Source organism: Pristiophorus japonicus, chromosome 2 (genome assembly GCF_044704955.1).
Source record: "Pristiophorus japonicus isolate sPriJap1 chromosome 2, sPriJap1.hap1, whole genome shotgun sequence".
NCBI classification, from domain to species: Eukaryota; Metazoa; Chordata; class Chondrichthyes; family Pristiophoridae; genus Pristiophorus; species Pristiophorus japonicus.
The window spans coordinates 57,324,162-57,351,273 of record NC_091978.1 but is presented as its reverse complement, the minus strand read 5'-3'; the positions used below and the strand labels follow the sequence as shown (position 1 = coordinate 57,351,273).

Here is a 27,112-nt window from a genome sequence, read left to right as displayed (position 1 = left end):
GTTGAATAACTAGTTCAATTAGTCCAGCTATTCAAGCACTTCGACCCCACCCTGTGTCGCCATATCAACCCAAAGCAAACAATGCTATTATTTGCTGACACTCAAATACATTTTGCCAATCCCCAGCTCTTTTGCACACATGGAGAGGAGTGAGGCTTGAGATTTGGCAGAATTCCCTGTTTGACCTCTTTCTTTTTATGTAAGTTCTGTCGATCTCCGCATGTAAAGGGATGCAACGTGAAATACTATTCACCTCGTGTTAGATCAAAGAATTCCTAGTCAGGCCGAGCACAGGTTCGATCCCCTTTAGTTTGTTCTGTACTAGCTTATCATTGGATCAATGGGCAATGTTCCCCTTGCTTCTAATACATTATTATAAATATAACAAATGAGAGTTTCTGGCCAGTTGGCCTTCACTTTAACTTCACACACTCACTGTACACATACTCAACAACAACAACTTGCATTTATATAAAACCTTTAAGTAAAATGTCCCAAGGTGCTTAACAGGAACATTATCAAACAAAATTTAACACCGAGCCACATAAGAACTATTAAGACAGGTAACCAAACAGCTTGGTTGAAGAGGTAGGTTTTAAGGAGTGTCTTCAAGGAGGAGAGAGAGACTGAGTGGTTTACTCCCCACTAAATTACTCAATCTCTCATTCCCTCCTCTCTGTCAGATTTTTGTTGTCCCAGAGCAATTTTGTTTTCGGGAGTCTCTGGGTAAGATTGCTTAACAGTTTAGGAAGGATTCAATTCATGTTTATACTGGTTGATTGCATGAACTCCTCTCATTTTCTCATGTTGACACGATACTTTGATTTGATCTCTGGACTGGGTTCAGGTGAAAGAACAAATATTTGCATCTGCATACCTAACTCCTTTTAAGGACTAGCAGTCAGTCTTTGGGCTCAAATTTCCCCAGTGATTTGTGCCGTTTATTTTGGCCGAAGTTTAAAAAATACAAGTTTCCCCAATCAATGTGTGCCAGCTCAGTTAATGACGAATTTTTTTAGGTTTGTTTTTTTTTTGAATCATGGGGGCATAACCTGCCACTCGCGCCAATTCTGAACATTTAGGCAAGTTTGGCCAGCTCCTATTTACTCCGATTCTTCTTAGGATGGCGTATGTGGCCTCTGTGGAAAAACCTTCTGGTGAGCTAAGAAAATCGGTGCAGGTAAGTAAATCGGCGCAGCAGGTGCCCGGACAGCAACAGCAGGAGAAGTAAAAGAGAGGGAGGGAAGCCTTTCGGGCATAGTTGGGAGCGGGGACCGGGAGGGAGGAGATCATTTGGCCAGGGATAGGTGCCGGGACCGGGTGGCCATTCGGCCAGGGATCGAAGTGGGGACTGGGATGGGGAAGGCCATTTGGCCAGGGATAGGTGCCGGGACCGGGTGGCCATTCGGCCAGGGATCGAAGTGGGGACTGGGATGGGGGAAGGCCATTCGGCCAGGGATTGGTGCTGGGACTGGGAGGCCATTCAGCCAGGGATAGCTGCCGGGACCGGGAGGCCATTTTGCCAGGAATAGGAGCGGGGACCACCGGGACTAGCATTGGGGCGGGGTGGGGGGAGGAACTTTAATAATTTAATGGAGATAAGTTGCTGCACTGTTTAATGTGCTTGTGCAGGTTGCTGTGAGCTGGCTGTATGTTTCACTTTCCAGCCTCAGCCCACATTGTGTCCCTGGTTACTGCGGCAACCCCATCTTTTTGGCGCAGATCTTGGGTTCAACCCCCAAAACTAAACGACAGACTAAGCGGTGCCCAAATGAAGAATTCAAACGGGGAAACTTGGATGATATTTTTTTTTGCTGTACTTGGTGGGGGGGGGGGGGGCCCCCAAAAATAGGCATAAGTATGCCAAAAAAACAGCTTTGGGGAAAATTGAGCCCAATGTTACACAGGGTGCTGCATGGGAGGATTTACATTACATTTGAGTTTGGGTTGGCTTATTTCAATAAAGTTAACCATGGTGCCACTTGCAGCCACTTCCCTGTCTGCAAAACTACCCAATGATCTAATGCCTCGCAGTTGGTCGTTAAACTGGATAATAACATAATCCTTTAAAAAGATGAGTCCTCTGTTAACGGTTATAAAATTGATGAGACAGTGGTGCATGGGCACAAGATAGCCATCTGGTACCGTTACATTCCCAGCACAATGGGGAACTGGGTTAACGTTGTACTGGCATCACAGCAAATGGCCTTGTATGACAGATGTCAGGTTGAGAATACAAATGAGAATCAGGCTGAATATAGAACATTCAGAGGGAAAGTGAAGAAGAAACTAAGAGGGGCAAAGAGGGAATATGAGAATAGATGGCAGCTAACACAAAAGGGAATTCAAAAATCTTCTATAGGCATATAAATAATAAACAGGTAGTAAGAGAAGGGTGGGGCCGATTAAGAACCAAAAAGGAGAGCTACGTATGGAGGCAGAGGGCATGGCTGAGGTACTAAATGAGTACTTTGCATCTGTTTTCAACAAGTAAGAAGATGCTCCCAAAGTCATAGTGAAAAAGGAAGTAATGGAGATACTGGATGAGATAAAAATTGATGAGGAGGAGGTACTGGAAAGGCTGGCTGTGCTTAAAAGTTGATGAGTTACCAGGACCGGATGGGATGCAGCCTAGGATGCTGTGGGAAGTTAAGGAGGAAATCGTGGAGGTACTTGTCATAATCTTCCAATCCTCCTTAGATATGGGGGTAGCGCCAGAGGACTGGAGAATTGCACATGTTACACCCTTGTTCAAAAAGGATGTAAGGATAAACCCAGCAACTACAGGTCAGTCAGTTTAACCTGTGGTGGGGAAGCTTTTAGAAACAATAATCAGGGACAAATGTGGATTAATTAAGGAAAGCCAGCCTTGTTAAAGGCAAATCGTGTTTAACTAACTCGACTGGAATTTTTTAATGAGGTAACAGAGGGTTTGAGCAAATAGACCAAATCTGCGCCAGCAAAAATGATTTTACTTGCAATTCGGAGGATCTGTCAAGATGAACTTTGACAGATTGCAAGTTCTGGGTTTTCGCATATGTGCAGTGCATGCAGAAACTCTGAACTGGTGGGGTCTTTTACAAGGCTTTACACTATCATCGACCCTGCAAAGTCTGGGCTAATGTCTTTATTGGTAACGTGCTGATGCTGTGCTCCATGAACAACTCTTCAGGCTTTGTGTCCCAATGTGTTAGTCCTTCAGTTAATGTGTTGGCTGGTGCCTGTAATTGAGTAATGTTGAGGGTGTGCTTGGGTTTGGCGTATCACTAATCATGTTACGTCAAACCTGGCAGACAATTGGCACCCACAGGAGCCACTAAGTGTATAATGCTTACATTCTTTTGTTTATGCAGTGGGATGAGGTACCCATTGGATGAGCAAACTATTTGGAAATTATTTTAACTAAATATTTTCTGCTACTTAATTGGAGCAGAGAAACTAATTAGGAACTGCTATGGATGGGTGAGAAACTGGGGGCTGAAGTCTGAGCAATGATGGGCCTCTGGTGGGAGAGCTGGGGTTTGGGAGACAATGTGCGTGAAGGGACGGTTTGAGCCAGGGATGGGCTGGGAGAGGATTAGATGGCACAGTGGGTTAGTATTATTGCACCTCTGTGCCTAGACTAATGGAGTAAAAGTCTCCTCTCTGTTGGCTGTATAGTGAAATAAGCATTCTTAATCTACTTTTTCAGAGGCAGTGGGCCTATAGCACAAAACATCCTGTAATCTGGGACTAAACTGGTAAAATCTCTGCAAGGTTACAAGATTGGCTAATGTGAGAAATGGACAAAATGTCACTGTCGTGCAATAGCATGTGTACTTTCGAGATTGGTGGTAGGCTCATTGTTGGTATGGAATAGGGGACCATCAGTACATTTTACCTATGCTATAGTGAGCCTAGGTGCACTGAATAGCACTAGGTGCAAAGAGTGGAAATGAGCTCCATTCCTCAGACCTGTAAAAATCCCCCTTTCCCATTTAAAAAAGAATGTCGGAATTGGAAGTGCTGCCCATGCAGAGTCCATACTATCACTGCACCAGCCCCATGTGATGAACGCTACAACCCTGCTCCTCATTTGCTCGATATTTCAAACAATTCTGCTCGTAAATCCCTCCATTTTTAATAAGACGCTGGTTGATGTGAGACTAACCTTTACCTGTGATAGGATCGGGAAGATGTTGGATTTGGTGCATATCCAATGCTTGGACCCAGTGTGATGATATCTTGACATTTTACATTGATGTTTAGTCAGGGTCACTTGTAGATTAATATCCTATTTGGTGGTCTGTGTATATCAATTCATACCCATGCTATAAATGATTTTTATAGTTGTACCATATCCACAAAGCATTATTCTGACACACAGGCTGGAATTTTACATAAGAACTTAAACAGGAACAGGAATAGGCCATACAGCCCCTCAAGACTGCCCCGCCATTTAATACAATCATGGCTGATCCGATCATGGACTCGGCTCCACTTTCCTGCCCGCTCCTTTTACAGGAAAAAACGGGTGGGTTGGAGGCGGGGGATGAAGGTGACAGTGAAAGTTGTAAAAACGTCAATCCAGACTCCAACCTGCCCACTTTCACCTTTTACTCAGTCGGAACGGGAAGGAGGGGCGGGCAGCCAACCCACTGCCAGGAGGCGGGTTGGCAATTTAAATACAATAATGAGGCCTGAAGCCTCTACTTTAACCTGCTATGCAGGTTTTACTGCAGGGGGCTGGGAATTCTGGGGCTTGGGATTCCCGGTATCTGCACCAAGGCGACCTCCAGATTCAACTATTCCAACGCTTCCCTGGCCAACCTGACATTCACCACCCACTGTAAACCAGCTCATCGAGACTTTGTTGCATGTCTCCTATCTCATACCAAGTCTCACTCACCCAGCACTCTTGTCCTCTGTGTTCGACATTGGCTCTTGATCCTCTCCCTTTCTCTCTAGCCTGCACCAGTCCTAGAATTCGCCCCTCCCCACAATCTGTTCCTCTGACTCTAGCTTGTTGCGCATCCACCATCTTTTGCCTACTATTGAAGAAGAAAGACTTACATTTATATAGCGCCTTTCATGACCACCGGATGTCTGAAAGTGCTTTACAGCTAATGAATTATTTTTGGAGTGTAGTCACTGTTGTAATGTGGGAAACACGCAGCTAACTTGCACACAGCCAGCTCCCGCAAACAGCAATGTGATACTGACCAGATAATCTGTTTTTGTTATGTTAATTGAGGGATAAATATTGGCTAGGATTCCGGGGATAACTCCCCTGCTCCTCTTCAAAATAGTGCCATGGGATCTTTTACGTCCACCTGAGAGAGCAGACGGGTCCTCGGTTTAACGTCTCATCTGAAAGATGGCCCCTCCGACAGTGCAGCGCTCCCTCAGCACAGCACTGGCATGTCAAGCTAGATGTATGTGCTCCAGTTCCTGGACAACCATTCCTTCAGCTGCCTTGGTCTCATGCTGTGGAAATCTCTCCCTACACCCCTCTGCCCCTCCACATCCCTCTTCTCGTTTAAGACCCTCCTTTAAACTCACCTCTTTGAACAGCAAATGGTGGTGGTCCTGAGGATCGGGGGCTGGAGAAGCGGCCATAGCAGCAAGGGGGGCGGGGGCAGGAGAAGTGGCCAGAAAAGCCTCCCTCCATTAAAACCAGAAATGGGCAGGTTAGAGGTGGGTTCTGCTTGGGATTCAGATTTTTAACACCCCTACCCCCCCAACCCAGCCTTTTTTAAGGTTAAAATTCCCCCTAGGTGTCCATTGTTTTAAATTACACCTCTGAACGGCTCAGACAGATCAATGTGCTAAATAACTGCAAGTTTTGTTACTGTTCTACTCTTACTATGGCTACATGAAGGACGCCATTCCACGGTGTTAATTTTTTTTCCATATCATCGTTACTCAACACCAGGTTTGCAGCAATGAGTTCTCATAATAAAGTACTACAATGTCCTTTCACTGCCCTCCTGTTGTGACAGTGTTGCCAACCATTCTTGAAGAGACTGAATCGGGTGAGTGCAATAGCTTGTTCAACCGCAAGTCAATCCATCGATTTCCATTTAAGTTTGTCCCTTTTATTCTTTTGAAGAATTGGGATTGATTGAATTGCTGATTTGGCCATGCGCCTGGTTCTGAATTTATTGTCAGCCAGTCATTGGTTGGCTGACTGCATTGGAGTTGCCTGAATTGGCCGAGTCAGCAGCGCTGCTCAAGATATTGGCATCGGTTACAAAATGCTTTTAAATAGCTGAGAGCACTGAACTGCACTTGCATGTTGATTAAGGCACTAATACATTAGAGACTGCAAATAGGTGCACAGGGTGGCTGGTGGAGCATTTGGAGAGTGAAGAGTTCAGATCATTGAAAGTAGGTGGAATCTACAAAAATACTCGACTGTTTTTCGCTGAGGTACAGTAATTTAGATTTGTTTTAAATATATGATCTAAAATACAAAGGACAATCTTGACCAATTGTATTTACTTGCTAAACGTTTTTCAGGTTAGGTTCAGTCTCCCCACCCCTAGCTCTCACTCACCCTTCTCTCCCACTACAAAAATAAAAATAAAGTGCACTCTTATTTCGGGAAATAAATGGAGCATTTGTGAATATCCTCTTGGGGTAGTTCTTGTTTGCTCAGACATGTACTGAGCAGTGGTCCGTTAAATAGCTCAGTACACATCAGCTGTTCTTGACAGTCTGTGTGGATTCTGGTAAGTACAAGCTGTTTTGTGAGACATGTTGGATCTGCATTATAAAATCATTCAGGCTCACAAACGTCCTACCAACAAAGCATTGGTCCCCAGAAACACAAAAATAGCCTCTTCGGCCCTTTCTCCCTCTTTAGTGAATACACGCAGTGTTGGGATGTGGTGCTGAGCTACAAGAGATTGATTTGAACTGGGGTGCCAGTCGGAACTTTACAAAATGCCTCAAAAGTCCCTAGGTGAGAGAGAAGGAAAAGTCAACCAGATCTGATGCTTCGGAGTACTCTGAGTAAAAGTGTTTACATAGGGATTTTGGGAAAGTAGAGAATTAGGCTTGAATAGACCTTCCTCATCCCCAGGCTTGTATCTGAAGAAGGGTAAACTAGCCACAGATTTGGATGGCTGTTTAGACCTGCTAAACCCCATCGCCACATCAGTAGCCACCCTTCTCTTTCTTCCGCCAGCCTCTCCATTCTCATCCACATCAAATGCCATTGCTGATTGAGGAAAAAAACACTAACTACTCCCAGGCCTTCATGGATGTGAGTCTGTAGCTGGAACTGGTACATGTGAGAATATTGTAGGATGTTTCTCCTCTTCAGTTTTCCATTATTTGAGGAAGTGCCTAATATGATATGACACGCACTATGTGGGAAATTATGAATATAAGCTCACATCTTACCACACTGTTGCAGCAGTTTGTAGTGCCAAAACCCTTTGTCATAACTTGCATTTTCTTGCATCGGTATCCCCATTTTCTAAGTGGGTAGAGGGCCTACACATAGGCATTTGCTAATCACACAGTAATTGTTTATTGAACTGCTTGAGTGATTTTTCTCTCTGAATACCTCCCCACCCTTAAAGAAATTGCTGAGGCGAGCAATAAACGATAATTCTAAATTTTGGGAATTTTAAGCTGAGAAGTTTCGGGCAGTTCGATTTGTTTTCTTTCAAAAAGAGGAAACTTTGCAATGTCCTATTTCTAATTTTTGACATTTTGAAAAGGATTGACCAAGTAGATCAAGACACATTGTTCATTGTGAAAGCGTTCAAGTGTGAGTTAGTACAAGCTAAGCATTGGGAAGATAGAAGGGAAGTCGGGGAGAACTTTATTTTTTCGTAAGTTACCAATGATATCAATAGTTACTTTTATAATGGCCCTATTCTAATTCTAACTCCAGGAGACCAGCATCTGTGAGCTGGCTCCCAACGTATACACTACTAAATCCGGCTGTCTTAACTCGTTGGCAGATGCGTAGACCTAGATTTCTGCTTCACTTGGCAGAAGCTCAATAAGGTTATTCCTTCCCCACCCCTGCCGAACTGTGGATGTTGACATGAAAAGTGAATCCACTAATAGCTGCATTCTATGTTTCTATAACTTACCATCCCTACTCCTCCAAAGTGACGCAGGTAATTTAGGGTGTTGGTGAGTTGACCTGTGACCCCCGAGTTGTGAAGTACAGATCTGAGCCACGACTGGCTGAGTTCTGCAGGCTCATGATCAGGTGATAGGAGTTGCCGACAGTATAGTGACGTTATGAATTAGGCATTGGGACAAGCAGCTAGCTGACTCATTGTTCCCATGCAGGAGGCAATAAAGCTGTGCGAGGCTGCTTCAGATTACTCATACTTGTGACACACCTTCTGTTTCTAAATATAAGACTTTCGCTTTCTACGTGGTGGCTTGTTTTTTTAATCACTATATTGAGCAATTTTAGTGAGAGCTGTGGAATAAGACACGTGAACTTGGATTGAAATAGCGCTCTCAGAATACCTAGTTGGGAAAGGCACTCCCCAGTGTAGTACTATGCCCCACATAGCAGACCATCTCAGATTGATTCTCTGTCTATGCTGAGTTAGCTGATCACAGCTGGGGCAGTTATTGACTTTGGCATCCTGGGCTGGAGGAGGAGAAAATATACTCTAATGTTCTAGCCAACAGCCAGCATAGACATGATGAGCAGAATGGCCCCTTTCTGTGCTCTAAACTTTTATGGTTCCTGATCACTATCTAGTAACTGTGGACATCAGCTGAGATGAGTAACCAACCGTCTCACTTGTGGTGACCCTCTATGGTAAAAAATTGCCTGTCAACACACTCTACTTGAGCTCAAATGTGAAGAATACCCACTGTGGGAACATAAAAACATAACAGGAGCAGGAGTAGGCCATACGGCCCCTCGAGCCTGCTCTGCCATTTAATACGATCATGGCTGACTCGATCATAGTCTCGGGTCCACTTCCCTGCCCGCCCCCATAACCCCTTATCGTTTAAGAAACTCTATTTCTGTCTTAAATTTATTCAATGTCCCAACTTCCACAGCTCTCTGAGGCAGCGAATTCCACAGATTTACAACCATCAGAGGAAATTTCTCCTCCTCAGTTTTAAATGGGAGGCCCCTTATTCTAAGATTATACCCTCTAATTCTAGTCTCCCCCACCAGTGGAAACATCCTCTCTGCATCCACCTTGTCAAGCCCCCTCATAATCTTATACGTTTCGATAAGTTCACCTCTCATTCTTCTGAATTCCAATGAGTAGAGGCCCAACCTACTCAACCTTTCCTCATAAGTCAACCCCCTCATCTCCGGAATCAACCTAGTGAACCTTCTCTGAACTGCTTCCAAAACAAGTTTATCCTTTTGGAAGTATGGAAACCAAAACTGCACGCAGTATTCCAGGTGTGGCTTCACCAATACCCTGTATAACTGTAGCAAGACTTCCCTGCTTTTATACTCCATCCCCTTTGCAATAAAGGCCAAGATTCCATTGGCCTTCCTGATCATTTGCTGTACCTGCATACTATCCTTTTGTGTTTCATGCACAAGTACCCCCAGGTCCTGCTGTACTGCAGCACTTTGCAATTTTTCTCCGTTTAAATACTAACGTGCTCTTTGATTTTTTTTTCTGCTGAAGTGCATGACCTCACTTTCCAACATTATACTCCATCTGCCAAATTTTTGCCCACTCATTTAGCCTGTCTATTTCCTTTTGCAGATTTTTTGTGTCTCTTCACACATTGCTTTCCCTCCCATCTTTGTATCGTCAGCAATCTGGGCTACGTTACACTCTGTCCCTTCTTCCAAGTTGTTAATATAGATTGTAAATAGTTGGGGTCCCAACACTGATCCCTCCGGCACCTCACTGGTTATTGATTGCCAACCCAAGAATGAACCATTTATCCCGACACTCTGTTCTGTTAGTTAGCCAATCTTCTATCCATACTAATATATTACCCCCAACCCTGTGAACTTTTATCTTGTGCAGTAACCTTTTATGTGGCACCTTGTCAAATGCCTTCTGGAAGTCCAAATACACTGGTTCCCCTTTATCCATCCTGTTCGTTACATCCTCAAAGAATTCCAGCAAATTTGGGAGTACTGGAGAACCATGGAACTGCACTCCAGCATTAGTCAGCAACTCCAGGAGAGGAGTGGCAGAAACTGCGGCAATAAGAAATACATTTGGGTGGAGACATAATTAACCAGTGTGTCTACTGCATAAGTTGTCATAACATCTTAGTGTGTCTGGGTGAGGTCATGGAACTGTACTCCAGTTTAGCAGATTACATAAAGTGTAATTAGTTTTCCCCCTATATAACATTGGCACTAACGTGTTAAATAACCCTAGTGACAACTGAGATTAAATAAATTGGTTGGTTGATGGTATTAAGATACTGATCAGCCATGATCTAATTGAATGGTGATATACATGTTCAACGGGCTGAATGGGCCTACTCCCATTCATAATCTCCCCTCTGGTTCTTTTACTGTAAATAAAGATATGCTGCACGGTTTGTACAGAATTCAAAGTATGTGACTTATTTGTTTTCCAGTCCATTACCCGAGAGTTGTAGGCATTGCCTTTGTAGTTGTATCAGTAAGTCAAAGAATCTGTGTAATAGGGTGTGGCAGAAGAGAGAGAATTTGCTCCATTGTGGTGACTCAACCACGAGCAGAAGATTTATATTTCCAAGAAATAAATGTTCAAGTGCTGGCAAATTGTTTATAATGAATAGTCCCAGGATTGGAATTTTTTTTTGCCATGGTATCCTTCTACTGCCTAGTGTTTCCTTTAGACACTTTGTGACGGTCACAGCAGTCATGGCTTTTGTCTCCCAAAAGGGGACATTTTAAACAGTCTCTGTCTTCATGAAACATGTTGGGCAACCACAAGGTTCAACGATGGAACACATCTGTTACTTGGATCTAATGTCACAGTAACCTAAATGGTTACCAAATCAAAAATGGTGTTTGGTTACAACCTGAGCGCTACTCTGTCCCTCACTCTTCAGGCCAAGGAAGAGATGAATTATGACCTTCACAAACATTGAGAAAAACTTGTGTTTATGGTTTGAACTGTGGAATTGTCAATCATTTTGCTGGGGTATTGTATTTGAAACTGATCACACCTTTAATTCAGCTGAGCTAGCTGATATCAGCTGGGGTTAATGCAATAGGCCTCCGCACCTTCTGGCTCGGGAGTAAGGAAATCACACAGCGTGCCAGCTCCTAATTGTTACCCAGCCACTTGTGCCAGGAAGTGTACATGTATGAGAACATGACACAAGAATTCGGAGCAGGAGTAGGCCACAGGGCCCCTTGAGCCTGTTCTGTCAATAAGATCAAAGCTGATCTTTGACCTCAACTCTACTTTCCTGCTCGATCCCTATATCCCTTGATTCCCCTCGAGTCCAAAAATCTATCTGTCTCAGCCTTCAATATACTCAACGACTCAATATATGTATTGGTGAGGGTGAGGGCAGGATCAGGCCCTCTTTGGCTAACTGGCCTGCCAGCATCAGTGCCTGGGCTCACACATCGCCACTTGAGCAAGGTACTGGAAGGTTTCTGGTGCCCATGGATCTGTACTCCAGTTTAGCAGATGACATAAAATGTGTGATTCATTATTCTTCCCTACATAATATAGGCACTAATATTCTAAATAAACCTAGTGACAACAACTGAGATTAAATAAATTAGTTAGTGTCCATGATGAGGCCAAGTGTGGCTTTCAAAAGGGTATTAGATAAGTACCTGGAGGAAAAGAATTTGCAGGGCTATCGGGAAAAGGTGGGGGAGTGGGACTAACTGAAGTGCTCTTGCAGAGAGCCGGCACAGGCTCGTCTGGCCAATTGGCCGCCTCCTGTGCTGTAACCATTCTATGATTCATTCTGTGTAAAGAAAGGGCTTGCTGGCCAAATGCCCGTTTTCCATTCGCTGCTGAAATTTCCAACGAGGACTTGGGGGCAATGTTCCCCCCCCCCACCCCAATGGTGCATAGACATTCGCCAATTACGAGGTCCTGCGCAGGCCGCTCACCAGCGCTGGAAGAGATTGTGGCCGCACATCAAATTTAAAGGACCCGTGAAGGGAAAACAATTAGAGGGAACATTATTTGGGGGACCTGGTTCTGGGCGGAGCCGAACTTCACCCAGTCCCCACTGACTATGTCTTTCACACCATTTGAAATCCTGGGCCAGGCCAATTTAAAATATGTTCGGCAGGTGACCACGGCAATTCTGACACAAGAGGTGCCCATCCGAGAGAGGGCGAGGAACTTCTCTGCAGTACCTTGCCGCATTATTAGTGGACCCACAGAGCTCAGTGAGGGTCGGTACATAAGAACATAAGAATTGAGAACAGGAGTAGCCCCTCGAGCCTGCTCCGCCATTCAAAAAGATCATGGCTGATCTGGCCGTGGACTCGGCTCCACTTACCCGCCCGCTCCCCATAACCCTTAATTCCCTTATTGGTTAAAAATCTATCTATCTGTGATTTGAATACATTCAATGAGCTAGCCTCAACTACTTCCTTGGGCAGAGAATTCCACAGATTCACAACCCTCTGGGAGAAGAAATTCCTTCTCAACTCTGTTTTAAATTGTCTCCCCCGTATTTTGAGGCTGTGCCCCCTAGTTCTAGTCTCCCCGACCAGTGGAAACAACCTCTCTGCCTCCATCTTGTCTATCCCTTTCATGATTTTAAATGTTTCTATAAGATCACCCCTCATCCTTCTGAACTCCAACGAGTAAAGACCCAGTCTATTCAATCTATCATCATAAGCCCCCTCATCTCCGAAATCAGCCTAGTGAATCGTCTCTGTACCCCCCTCCAAGGCTAGTATATCCTTCCTTAAGTAAGGTGACCAAAACTGCACGCAGTAGTCCAGGTGTGGCCTCACCAATACCCTGTACAGTTGCAGCAGGACCTCCCTGCTTTTGTACTCCATCCCTCTCGCAATGAAGGCCAACATTCCATTCGCCTTCCTGATTACCTGCTGCACCTGCAAACTAACTTTTTGGGATTCATGCACAAGGAACTCAAAAGAGTTTCATGCACAAGGATCCCCAGGTCCCTCTGCACCACAGCATGTTGTAATTTCTCCCCATTCAAATAATATTCCCTTTTACTGTTTTTTTTTTTCCCAAGGTGGATGACCTCACATTTTCCGACATTGTATTCCATCTGCCAAACCTTAGCCCATTCGCTTAACCTATCTAAATCTCTGCAGCCTCTCTGTGTCCTCTACACAACCCGCTTTCCCACTAATCTTTGTCATCTGCAAATTTTGTTACACTACACTCTGTCCCCTCTTCCAGGTCATCTATGTATATTGTAAACAGTTGTGGTCCCAGCACTGATCCCTGTGGCACACCACACCACCGATTTCCAACCCGAAAAGGACCCATTTATCCCGACTCTCTGCTTTCTGTTCACCAGCCAATTCTCGATCCACGCTAATACATTTCTTCTGACTCCGCGTACCTTTATCTTCTGCAGTAACCTTTTGTGTAGCACCTTATTGAATGCCTTTTGGAAATCTAAATACACCACATCCATCGGTACACCTCTATCCACCATGCTCGTTATATCCTCAAAGAATTCCAGTAAATTAGTTAAACATGATTTCCCCTTCATGAATCCATGCTGCGTCTGCTTGATTGCACTGTTCCTGTCTAGATGTCCCGCTATTTCTTCGTTAATGATAGCTTCAAGCATTTTCCCCACTACAGATGTTAAACTAACCGGCCTATAGTTACCTGCCTTTTTGTCTGCCCCCTTTTTTTAAACAGAGGCGTTACATTAGCTGCTTTCCAATTCGATGGTACCTCCCCAGAGTCCAGAGAATTTTGGTAGATTATAACGAATGCATCTGCTATAACTTCCGTCATATCTTTTAATACCCTAGGATGCATTTCATCAGGACCAGGGAACTTGTCGACCTTGAGTCACATTAGCCTGTCCAGCACTACCCCCCTAGTGATAGTGATTGTCTCAAGGTCCTCCCTTCCCACATTCCCGTGACCAGCAATTTTTGGCATGGTTTTTGTATCTTCCACTGTGAAGATCGAATTCTAAGTCGTTCTTACATCTGTTAATTTTGGTAATACTATTGCTCTGCCCTTGAATTCGGAGATTTTCCCACCCCCCACCTTGGCCCCAGCAAGGTTGGGTTTCAGGGACTCTCGGGTGTGACCTGGCATCCAGTGCTGCTAATGTATAAATGAAGGAAATGTATCCTATGACTTTATAATACATCTGCCCATCTGTGAGCAGGCGTACTATGGGCTCACCCCGAAAAGTGGACTTTTGACAGGCCCAAGAAGCGGCAGAATCCTGGTTCTGCCCTAAATCCCACGCCCTTCCCCATTACACCGGAAAACCGCCCTCCCCAGTCTCTCGAATTTCAAGGCCCTTGTTTATCACTTCCGAGGCTTGTGACATTATCAGAACAGCTTAGGCAAATTAGCAAGATTAGAGAAAATCATTTTTTCCCCCCAGTGTAGAGTGGACCAGACTCCCAGAAAACGTAATTGATTGAGTTAATCGACATCTTTAAAAGGGACCTGGATCAATATCTGTTGAGTGGGATGATTGAGGGTTAGAGATGTTAACTGCACAGCTTGATTTATTTTCATGCTACATCGGAGAAGAAATTAAATGTACCTTCGGGATCGACAGGAGGTGGTAATAGGAAATGCCCACAATAGAGTAATCACACATGGACTCTGATGAAGTCAAATGGTCTTTTCTCACTCCAGAATTTGTTTTTTTAACCCAAAATCATATTCTCCATCACCATAGGCAATCCCTCGGAATCGAAGAAAACTTGCTTCCACTCTTAAAATGAGTCCTTAGTTGGCTGAACAGTCCAATACGAGAACTACAGTCCCTGTCATAGGTGGGACAGATAGTTGTTGAGGGAAAGGATTGGTACACTAGCTCAGAAACTAGCAGTCTTGTGATGAGAGATTGTGTAGAATGGGCCTATACTCTGGAGTTTAGAAGAATGAGAGGTGATCTCATTGAAACATGCAAGATTCTGAGGGGGATTGACAGGGTAGATGCTGAGAGGTTGCTCCCATGGCTGGAATGTCTAGAACTAGAGGACACAGTCTCAGTATAAGGGGTAAGCCAATTAAGACAGAGATGACAAGAAATTTCTTCACTGAGGGTTGTGAAACTTTGGAATTCGCTGCCCCAGAGGGCTGTGGATGCTGAATCTCTGAGCATATTCAAGGTTAACAGAGATAGATTTTTGTAGTCTAGGGGAATTAAGGGATATAGAAATTGGGCGAGAAAGTAGAGTTGAGGTCAATGATCAGCCATTATCTTATTGAATGGCGGAGCAGGTTCGAGGGGCCGTATGGCCTACACCTGCAATATTTCTTCTGCTCTTAAATCCATTACATGCCAAAGTCAGTAAAGCATGTTTTTATGAAAAAGCTCAAAGCTTTAAATATCCACAAACCATCTGAATTAGATTCTAGAATCTTTTCAGAAATGAGTAATCATTTTTAGGAGCTCCAAAAATGTAAGAGCTATACTTGACTGGAAAATGACCTGAATCAAATCCATATTCTATATTTTTTAAAGGAATGGTTGGAGAACTAAGCAATTATGAGCCAGTTATCTTCACATCAGCAGTTGGGGAAAGTGCTTGGGGTCAGTATTCATTAAAATAGAGAATGCTTTTGGAAGCAATAGATAACGTCTCACTATTTGTTTTGCATGAAATGAATAAGTGGATGAGGGATAGCCAGTGGCTTGGACATCTTTGATCTTTAGACACCTAAAGAAAATTAATGACAAATCGGCAGCTGGATTGAAAATGAAAAGCAGATGGATAAATGGAAAGGGATCTGTTTGGTGGGATTGTGGAGTTCTGCACTTGTCTGTTTTGGGTCAGTATTTCCTCGCTAACATTTCCTCAAATGAAATGGAGGAAGATGCTTCTCAGAATATATTCTTTTAAAAACCTATTGGTAATTTAACGAAGCGCATCATGTATTCAGAGAGTTGTTTTCTGTGTATGCATGTTTGTGCTCAGAAGGTAGATCTTCATCAGCAGTGCGTGCAGTTATTGTGCTTCATGCTTGTTTAAAATATAACACAAAGACGTTGCTTGATGTAACAGAAAAGGTAATCTTGGTTACAGTGGTGTGTAGAGGCTGTACTCCCTGTAATTTGATGCTTTCTGTACACTAATCTGCCTGAATTTTATTTGCAGTACACAAAGGTTTGGATCCCTGATTCGGAGGATGTTTGGAAATCAGCAGAAATCATCAAGGATTACAAAGATGGCGATGACGTCCTTCACCTTAAATTGGAAGATGAAATGGTCAGTATTTCTTTGGCTTTGGAATGGGGCGATGGAGGGAGAAGGTATATATTTGCTGCCAGTGTCATATGTTGGGGTTTGAGCAGACTGCACTTGGGGTGGCACTAATCTGGGTTAGCTTTAGTTTTATTTAAGTGTTTTGAGGGGCCTTTTCCTTTTGAGAGGATGGAAAGCTGACCGATTTCTGCACCATAATGATGTCATCTGCAAGTGACATGACTCATTGTCCAAAGCACAAGTGTTTTTACAGGTCAATTGCCATGTTTGTGTGCTGAGGAAGGTAGAACAGCGATGATGGTCTTTGACTCAATTGTGCATTAATTCATCACACATTTAAATTTTATAAAATGTATCACTGAGTATTTGAACATGGCTTCGAATGAGTATAGTTTTGATTTTAACTCTGCACAGTTACAAATTTTGGCTGGTACAAGGTGGTGAAGTCTTCTTGGAGGGGTGGGCAGGGTGCAGAAAAGGAAGAATCGCATTTGTAATGACGCACACTGCCTCTTGAAAAGTGCATATGTCTGCAATGTGGCATTTGTGATTACCTATGGGCAGACTTGGAGCTGCTCCTGCTTTCAGCTATTTAAGAACATAAGAAATAGGAGCAGGAGTAGGCCCTACGGCCCCTCGAGTATGCTCCACATCCAATAAGGCCATGGCTGATCTTCGACCTCAACTCCATTTTCCCGCCCGATCTCCATATCGCTTGATTCCCCTAGAGTCTAACTCTATTGACTCAGTTGGTAGCATTATCTCTGATTCGAAGGTTTGTGGGTTCACGCCCCATTTCAGGGAGTGTTGTATTGCGAGAGGTTTCCTGTTTCAGATAATGTTAAACCTGTTTCAGATGACATTAAATAGAAGCCCCCATCTTCCTGCCCTGCAGGGCGGGTGTAACAGATCCCAAGTCACATTTTGAAGAGGAGAAGGTAGTTCTCCCAGTGTTCTGGCCAACTTTTCTCTCTCCTTCAACACCACCAAAAAGAGATTATCTGGTAATCTATCTCATTCCTGTTTGTTGCATCTTGTGTGCAAATTAGTTGCCACATTTGCCTTCATAACAACAGTGACAACACTTCAAAAATAATTTGTTTGTGAAGAACTTTAGGACGTCCTGAGAACATGAATGGCACTACATATATGCAAGTTATTTTTTTCTTTTCTCCAGCAGCAGAGGTCTGAAGGCCAGATGGAGTTAACCAGGTGGATAATTTGTGACAAATTAGGATAAAGTTGAGGGAAAACTTGTAATAAAAGTAGAAAATACTGGCAATGTATAGCAGACTGATCAGCAACAGGAGAAAGATAGGTTTAACTTTTCGGATGTAGCCCTTCAATCAGAATTCAGGAGGAGTGTCATTGAGAAACTTGAGGGTGAACATAAGTTCAGCCAAGCCGGAATGGTAGATAGAAACCGTGTACTTAATGAAGTAGTGCAGGGACTGGAGACCATCTTGCTAAAGGGATGGAGAAATGCAGGGCCTGGAGACCATCTTGCTAAAGGGATGGAGGTGTATAGTAACTGGATGTCTGTAGAAAATGAGATAATGAGAGCCAGAAAAATGAAATCGTCAAAACAGAGAAGTGTCAGAAATAGGTGGGTAGAAGCTGAACAAAGGGGGAGAGAGAAGGGAGTCTGATGAAGGGTCCCATTCACAACATTAATTTACTCTTCCGTTGTACATATTAACTAACTGCCACCATTTTCTTCTTGTATTTTAGATTTCCATTACTTACAGTTTTTCTTTTTGGTATCTTTGGAAAAGTTCCTAGTCCAGTGTCATAATGTTGTAACTGAGATTTAGGAGCTCAGTGTTCAAGGCTATTGCAGATTCTGAGTCTGCCTTTATATGTTTGTCCCTTGCGTATTATTAATATTTAAATATGTCGGGGTCTGTGATTCCAGCAGGGCTGTAAATGTTGTTTTACAAGTGCGGATTAAAAATGAGTTTGCAGCTTTATTGACTCGGCAGCTGAACTCTTGGGAAGAATGCCTTGTAAGCTGTAATCTTAAAAATACAGAGCAGAAAGTAGGTTTTATATTTGACTGTTGCTTGTTTTACCATTTAAAATTTGTGAAGTGGGCCTTTTTTTGTGTTTTTAAAGGGAAAATAAAGTCAGGCTGGTTCATACTGTCCTTTCAACTCTAGGCCCCACGTTTAAGTACAACCCAGACACACTGTTCTCTGCTGAGTGTCAAGTCCTGTATGAAATGGAGCTCTATTGGCCTCCATCCAGTTCATTATGTGTATGGGTCCACAGCACACACCTACTCAAGTTGCCAATTCTGATCAGAGAAAAATAAGATTGATAGTGTTGGAAAGGAGAATTTTACACTGGTTCAGAAGTTGTTCTCTTCAAAGGTTGGAGTTGAGGCACCTTGTTGAGGCAGAGTAAAGATACTGCAGGTGGTTGTGCTAAGGCTGGCCTAGGAATGCTTGATGCTGATCCTCGAGTCAATTGAGAGAACATTCCACTCCATCCATCACTTTTTCGTTATGTACAAATCGAACATTTGACTGCCAAATGCTGAGGGTCAAAAGCCGAGATGTAGTGGAGTGTATGGAGTACACTTTGTTTGTTTGGAAGCTACGGTACAAATAAAGATTAAACAAATTAATGGGCTACGTTTTCCTCTCGTTGACTTTGAACGGATGAGTTATGCTTGGTCCTCAGCAACATATCTTTCTCACAAACATACGTACTTGTTCCAGACTTGGGTCTGCACTACATATTTGTTCGGGTTCAGCAACATCGGTCATTCCCATAAGATGACCTTGCATCCCCTATGACCTGCAGAGTAAGCTTACAGCTCGGTACCTAGTTAGTGGGACCCAGTGGGCTGTAATCAGAAGATGACTCTTTTGTGTACTAGATAATGTGAGCTTGGATGTGTTGCCATGTGCATTTTTTAGTGAAATAAGGCCAATTCTAAATAACTAATAAACTAAATTATTTGTACATGAAATAAAAGAATGAATAGAACATAGTTTTCTAATAAGATTCAAACAATTCTCTATTATGCAAACTTTCACCCTTAGAAAGTGAGACCCCTCTCCTCTCTGACTATTTCAGACTCAAACCTGCTTTCAGAGAGAGAAAGATAAAAGCTTGTCTTATGATCCCTCCATCCTTCCCTCAGCTATCTATGCTGATGATTGGCTCCCCGATCAATAGTACTGCCTTGAAACGCTACTGCTTCTCCACTGCCGCCCCCTTGCCCCTCAGACGCAATCCCGGCTGTTGGAGCTTATTGAGTGGCACTTGGCAGCATGAATAGCATTGGAGCAATTGCGCTTGATGGTGATGAAGTTGCGGATTAAATTTTCAGTAGTGTTTGGCGGTGAGGCAAGGGTGGATGTGGGTACTGTGGCAGACGTAGAAATATGTGGTCTTGGTGATGTATAGGATTTGGCTTTTGAAGCCCAGCTCAATCAAATAGACATTGAAGTTGTGCACCTTTTGGGCTTGGTCTAAGTGAGTAGCCAGGGAGGGTGATGGAAAAGGGTCTAGGGTTTGGACTTTGTGACGGGAGCTGAACCGGTTGGCTTCCATATTGCTAATTTTAAATTGGGCAAGGTTCTACTTCATCCACAAATTGATGTTCGAGAAACTGTCATTTAGCATAGTGGTGTCTGTAAAGTTGAGATTGGTGGTGGTGGAGGGGTAGAGCTAGAAGTCAAAAGACAAGTATATTTATTTTGCTAATATAAAGTAGGATACATATCAAAAATGTGTGTGTTTATGAAAAAAATGTACTCCAACTGTTTCAAAATGCACCAAATAAAAGGGGGTGAAATTCATTATTGTCCCATTCGGGGGCAGTAACATCCGAGAGATGCGAAACTTAGCGCCAGGCGCGGAAGTCCAGCCCCCCTCGAGAGATTCGAGCTACCGCCCGTGCGCTTCATTTCAGGGGTGCTAACAGGGTGGTCGCCTCGGCAGTGCTGCACACTGGGCCGTGCAGTGCTGCGTGTCCGAGGGACACTTCTCTCAATTAAAGGGAAGGGCCCATGTCGTTGACTCTGCAAAAGAAAAAGGCACCTACCTGGACCACCAGGGAACAGGGTTGCCATGCGATCAGCCCAGTGTTGGACTGCTTTCTTGTACATTTTCATTTTGTTGCTTTAAACGTCAGATTACATACACACTCAATTGTAGAAATGCAGGATCAGGTCTTAAGACTGCATACTACACCATTCCAGTATGAGCAAGCTACTGAGACACACACTTCACAAAACCAGTGTATGCTAGCTGCTTTTGTGACACATGATCTGATTCCAGTGTATGCCACTAAAACAGTATTCACTTATTTCTTATACAAATTTTGCCTTTGATCACTACATTCCATGCATATTATCAATAAATCGGGGTGCACCAAAGATGCATACAAATGCTAACAGAATAACAACTTAAACTAAACAACATTGCACCCAACTCTTGCTTTACTATATGCAATAAAACCTAAGCAGTTATCAAGTTGACACATTCAGATATGGCTGAATGACTCTTGCACATCCTGTCATTATCTTTCCCCTGAAGACATCCTTTCCCCAAAATTCTCTTAGCCAAGTTACAACCTATGCTCCTTAGAAAGCTGTTTGAACTTTCAACCCAGCTGAACTCAGTCTGTGCAGACTGAATAGCGAGGTATTTGGGTAATAAGAACATTCGCTCCCACACCCGGCACTCGAGCAGAGTGCCGGGCTGAGCGATTGCGGCCACGAGCCAGCGAAGAAACCGCATCAGGAGCGGCAACAAAAAGGTATGTTTTTTTTTTCTGCCCTTGACCACCTCGCCTTTAATTTTCGAGCCGATAGCAGCTAGCCACCCGATACACATCCCATGAAGCTGTCGATGTTATCGTTCGGCGCAGCTGCAGGCGGCAATGCGCATGTGATGACGTCATGATCTCCAGGCGCAAGAGATCGGGGCACAACGCTGTAGCGCCACTGCTAAAGTCCTGCCGAATATGGCGGGAGTCGTTGTTGGTGTCGTGCCCGGGAGGTAAGTCATTTACACCCCCTGGGGGCGCTAATGGGAAGCACAGATGCACTGAATTCAAAGTGTCAAAAATCAAAATTTTCTGGGAGAGGATGCCCCAAGAATCACCGAGAAAATAAATGCCATACATGGTATATACTGTACCCATGTTTAAAACTGCCACCACACTCGTGATCAGATATATTGTTGCTATGGCCTGGCATTAGGTTTCAAGCAGGCCTGAGTCATTCATGCAAGGTGTTGCAGTGGTGTGTAATGAGGCTGCAAAAAGTCCATATGCCATAGTATTCAGTGGGTATTCTTCTGTCCATGAAGCTCTTTATTGAACGTGTTTTTGTTCCTTTTTGTTTCCTGGTTTTGCTGCAGCCCCTCGAGTATTCCATCAACTCAAATTCAAACCAGTTACCTTTCCTGCGCAATCCTGACATTCTGGTTGGCGAGAATGACCTGACTGCTCTCAGTTACCTTCATGAACCTGCAGTGCTCCACAACTTAAAGCTCCGGTTCCTGGAGTCAAATGCCATATACACGTACTGTGGTGAGTAAAGGAATAGTAACCAGAGCAAGAGTGACGAGTAGGTAGGACATCCTATTGGTGCAAGTGTGCTGATGCACTGCGCCACAGATAGGGAAACGTGAAAAGTTTGTTCAAGATGTCACACTATTGATGTAAGAATTTAGTTGGCAATGTCCGAGGGCAGGCAGAGGAGTCATGTAGAAGCAAATGACTTGCCTCCCCCTTAAACTCACGAGTCATTGATCTAGTAATTAGCTTAGCCACTGCTTACCAGAAAGGCCAGAGATTTAGTCTGCTGTCTGCTGAATTAGCGTGGTATTGGCATCTTTCCAATTGGTCCTGGGTTAGGAGGGGAAAAGGTTGAGCAGTATTTCCACTTCTGATTGCTATCCAGTGACTCATGCTTGATAATGGGCTTATGTGCTTATGTTGATTGTGGAGGAGGGCACACCTGACTTCTGTGATGTTACCAGTCGTCAGATAGCTTGCTGCCACTCACTGTCAGGGCTCATAATGTAGTGTAATGGTTATGTTACTGGACTCGTAATCCCACGCGCTTGGACTAATAATCCAGAGAATGGAAGATCAAATCGATGGCAGTTTGAGAATTTAAATTCAGTTCATAAAAAAATTAAAAAATCTGACCATGAAACTATTGGATTGTTGTAAAAACCCAACTGTTTCACTAATGTCCTTTTACCATCCTTACCCAATCTGTCCAATATGTGATTCCAGGCCCACACCAATGTGATTGACTCTTAATTACCCTCTGAAGTGGCCTAGCAAACCACTCAGTTGTATGAAACGTACACAAGGGACTGCAGCGGTTTATGGCCGCCCCCTACCACCACCTCAGTAAAACTAGGGATGGGCAATAAATGCTGGCCTTGTCAGTGATGCCCACACCCTGAGAACAAATTTTTAAAAATACATTAAAAATGTCCATGGAATATTCCGGAGAAGGGAAGATTAAAAACAACAACAAAGAAGCAAATCTCTTCATTAGAGGAAGAAAAATTATGGTGAAATAATTCATAGTTCACATACATCTAGCAGCTGGCTCGAGAGCGGAATAATTGCCTACTTGATTGGGGTTTGTAGCTTGGTATTTATATTATTGATATTATTTCGGAAGGTGAAATTAAAACTGAAAAGGGGAGAATTAAATTTGCAGTCAAGAAAAGGAATGAGCAAAAGATTTGTTTTGCATATTTGACTTCGTGGTTTACGGAGATTACCTGAAAATTTTCCCCAGTGATTTGCGCTGCTTTTCTTGGCCTAAATTTAAAATATCCAAGTTTCTCCAAAGCTTCTGCGACAGCGTAACTCCGCTAGTTACGATAGTTACGATTTTTTAGGTTATTTTTTTTTGCATCGGGGGCGTAACCTGATGTCTGCACCAGTTTTTCACATTTGTGCAAGTTTGGTTAACCTGCATTTCTCTTCGGACGGTGTATGTGACCACTCCCAAAAAATCTTCTGGGAACTTGAGAAAAACCAGCGCATATCAAAAAATTGGCGCAGAAAGATGCCATTGTGTTTCGGTGACGTTTTGGAGGGAGTCAAGAACACATTAAATATGCATCATGCAGCTTATTTTTTTCAAAATTAAAACACAGAAAATGGAAGTCTAATGCAATTCTTTAATTTTGGATTTTCTTGAAAGTATCACGCCACCATCGAACGTCTCCAAACCGGGCTCGAGGGTCGAATCAGTCCCTCGCCCAGACATGGACTCGGTTTCAAAAGAAGCCTTGGGGGGGCGGGGGGGATGGGGTAGAAGCTGAACTGAAGGCATGAGAACCCTTGCACTATGCAGCAGAAACATCAAATGAAGCCCTGGGGGGTGGGTATTTCCCGTTCTAAGCAAGCCTATTGTGCAAGCCCAGGCCTAGGTGTGGTCCATTCTAGGGCGTCGATCTTGGCGAGAGAGACAACAAAGAAGCTTGTCCTGCTAATTTGAGCTTCTTGCAAAGGTACAATTTAATTGTGGTGTGGGGATAATACTGACAATGCCAGACCTCGTGCAAGCCTTCTGCATGATGGTGCTGCGGAGGAGATGATTGATTCGATGTCATCACATGAGGAACCTCCGTGCACGTAGGATGATGGGCAGGGGGCCTTACCCACATCGGGTGTAGTGAGACAGGTATTCATACCTGCACCTGAGTGATGCGGACTGTGTGAGAAGGCTGCATTTCCGCAAAGAAGTTGTAACTGAGATCTGCGAGCTAGTAAAAGCAGACCTGCACCCTCGAAGTGTCAGGAGGACTGCTTTGTCAGTTGAAGTGAAGGTTACAGCTGCACATTCATTCTGCATCTGGATCGTTCTAGGCCACAACTAGGGGTGTGTGCGCCATTTTTCAGCATGTAACACATGTCTACATTCGGCAGGTGACTGCTGCACTATATGCCCGGAGGAATGACTACATAAAGTTTCCCATGACCGCCTGGGCAATGCGTGAAAGGGCTGTGGGCTTCTCCAGGATTGTTGGTTTCCCAAAGGTATAGGGCTGCATTGATTATACCCACATTGCCTTGCAATCACCTTTTGGAGGATTCCGAGATGTACAGGAACAGAAAAGACTTCCACTCCGTTAATGTGTAGCTCATGTGTGATATGCATCGCATCATGTTAATTGATGAGAGATACCCTGGGAGCATCCATGATGCGTTCATCCTCTGCGAGAGCACTATATCTGCCATGTTTCAACAGTAGCCAGCAGGGCAGAACTGGCTGCAGGGAGACGAAAGGTACGGCCTCGCCACCTGGCTCATGATGCCCCCACGCGTAACCCGGATGGAAGCTGACTGGGAATACAACATGTCGCATATTGCGATGCACAGCATAATAGAGAGGATCATTGGCATCTTGAAACAGAGTTTCCGATGCCTGGACCATTCCGGAGGCTACTTGCAGTACTCCTCTGACATTGTCGGTCAATTCACTGTTGTGTGCTGCAGGCTGCATAACTTAGCCATCATGAGGCAGCAGCAGCTGGTAGTCGAAGACTCATCTGAGGTGAGAGTGGCTGATGAGGAGAAAGATGCAGACAAGGAGGAGGACGAGGAAGCGATGCAACTACCTGAACCCGGAGCACGATGGCGGAGGAGGGCGGGCCGTTGTGCCCCTTTAACGATTGCTCGAGCCTTGCACCAGCAGTTCATCCATGAACGCTTTGCTGCCTGAAGGCTCAGCGGCAACTATTCTGAATGGACCATGTTTAATGTTTGGACCTATTCTGTACTGTTCTGTTGTGTTAATGGAACAAATGATGGAAATGATTCTTCTTTACTTCAAAAAGTTGTGTTAATAATGGAACAAATAATGGAAATGATTCAGTTATAATTTAAAATATATTTTATTCAAAAGTTTAACAAACACTTGTTTGTACTTAACTTTAATAAAAATATTCTTGTATCAAACTTTAAAGTTTTCAGTTAAGATCACTTGCAAACTTTTAAACTTGTAAATTTACATAACTTACAAAAAACTTTTAATTTGAGAACAGTTGTAACAGTAACAACAATAATAACAGCAACAAAGAAAGGCTGTATCCATCTCTCCTCCACCTTATTCTAAGACCACCTGCTGCACTTGGTCTTGTTGACTCCACCCCTGCCCGCAGGCGATGGTGCAGCATTTCTCAGGTTGGTACCAAACTTATTCTTATGAACATCTCGGGTAATGCGCACTTCTTGATAGGATGCGGGGGGGGAGGAAGAAGTGGTAATGTGGAAGGTCCGGCTTGGGCCTCTTCAGAGGCTGTTCTGGGGATTGGAGTGGGAGTGACAGATGAAGATATAACTTTAGAGAGGGTGTCTTTCCACTGGGTAGGACATATACAGATGGTCACATTTACAATTGCAGTTCCATTGAATAAATGAAAATAATACTTACACTAACTACTTGACCCAGGTCCTGCCACTTCTCTTTGCACTGGCCTCCAGACCTCGGGGTGGTCACCATTGCACAGTAACCTTCTGCAAGTTGATTCCAGTGATTCTTCATTTCTTTGGGTGAAACTTTTATGTGACCTCTGCTGGTGTCCAGCTCATGCCATCTGGCCTCAATTACCAGTGCCTGCACCTCATCCTGTAAGAAATTCTTGGTCCTTGAGCGGCGTTGCATCTTGTATTGCAGCTCCGATTTTTCCAATAAGAATTAAAGTTCTCACACACAACTGGCTCTTTAAAAATGGCCGAGTGCGCCCATAGCAATCACGTCAAATGTCCTTTTTTTTTTTTGCGCATGCGCAGAAGGGTGGGCATCGTTTTTTTGGCGCAGACATTAGGCTCCACCCCCCGAAGCTAAAGGACAGGCTGCGTGGCGCCAATTAAAAAAAAATAGACTGGGGAAACGTGCCAGTTTTTTTTTTTGGAGTAGTCGGGGCCCCAAAAGATGGGCGTAACTCTTGCAGTATACCAAAAAATGGCATTGGGGAAAATTGAGCCTATAAACTGGATTACAAAAAGTTGATTTGTAAAGTACATTTTTCCCAACTTCTGCATCTCTTGATGCAGATGCATAGGATAAGATTGTCGATGCATTCTTGTTGCCAACAAAGCAAACATCATGCCTCTGTTTGGTGTTGGACTTGGGCAAAGGGGCAACCTTGTTGCATGTGTTGGAGAGAGCTCCTGTCCAGGAAGCTCCCTGGATGTGACCGCACAGTGCAATGAGAGGAGCTATTATCTATATTGCACTCTCATCATCCATCACTAATTCATTACTAACCAGAATGGATTTGGCAGGATCTGATTGGCGTTCATTAAGTAATTTACATGCATCCCACATGTATGGAAGCCAGGCATCCGTTCATTTAAACGAGATGTTCTCATTCAGGTAACTTGGCTTGAAATTGGTGATGTCACTGTACCTTTGCTTGTATTTTGACTTAAAGGGTTGATTCAAATGTGTTCACAAAAATTAAAACTTATCTGAGAAAATGACATTGCAGTGGATCTTGTAAATGCTACACAATTCTTAATGTGATCAAGGGTTTCTACAGCAACAATAAAATTGACAGTTTTTAAACAATTGAAAAAATTTACAGTAGATTATTTTCTCCTATTAAGAAAAAGTACTTTAAACCAAAAGTGGACCCAAGGATTCCCATCCCATTAAGGTTAGTGATGCCTTTGCTGGAAATAAAACATTTATCCACTTTTACGCCCAGTGTCACCAACCTCATTTCTCTTTAGATCTTTTAGCCAGCAGACAGAGACTTTAGAAACATAGAAAATAGGTG

The 27,112-nt window shown here is 43.7% G+C and overlaps 1 protein-coding gene across 1 annotated transcript in view; it reads left to right on the top strand.

Moving 5' to 3' along the window:
* The window catches only part of myo5b (myosin VB), a 310,547-nt gene that overhangs the window by 84,050 nt on the left and 199,385 nt on the right, over positions 1-27,112 (top strand). Inside the window, exons 2-3 of the mRNA XM_070867495.1 lie at positions 16,223-16,333; positions 21,710-21,881. Of these exons, the coding sequence (XP_070723596.1) occupies positions 16,223-16,333; positions 21,710-21,881 (283 nt within the window). The remainder of the gene's footprint in view (positions 1-16,222; positions 16,334-21,709; positions 21,882-27,112) is intronic.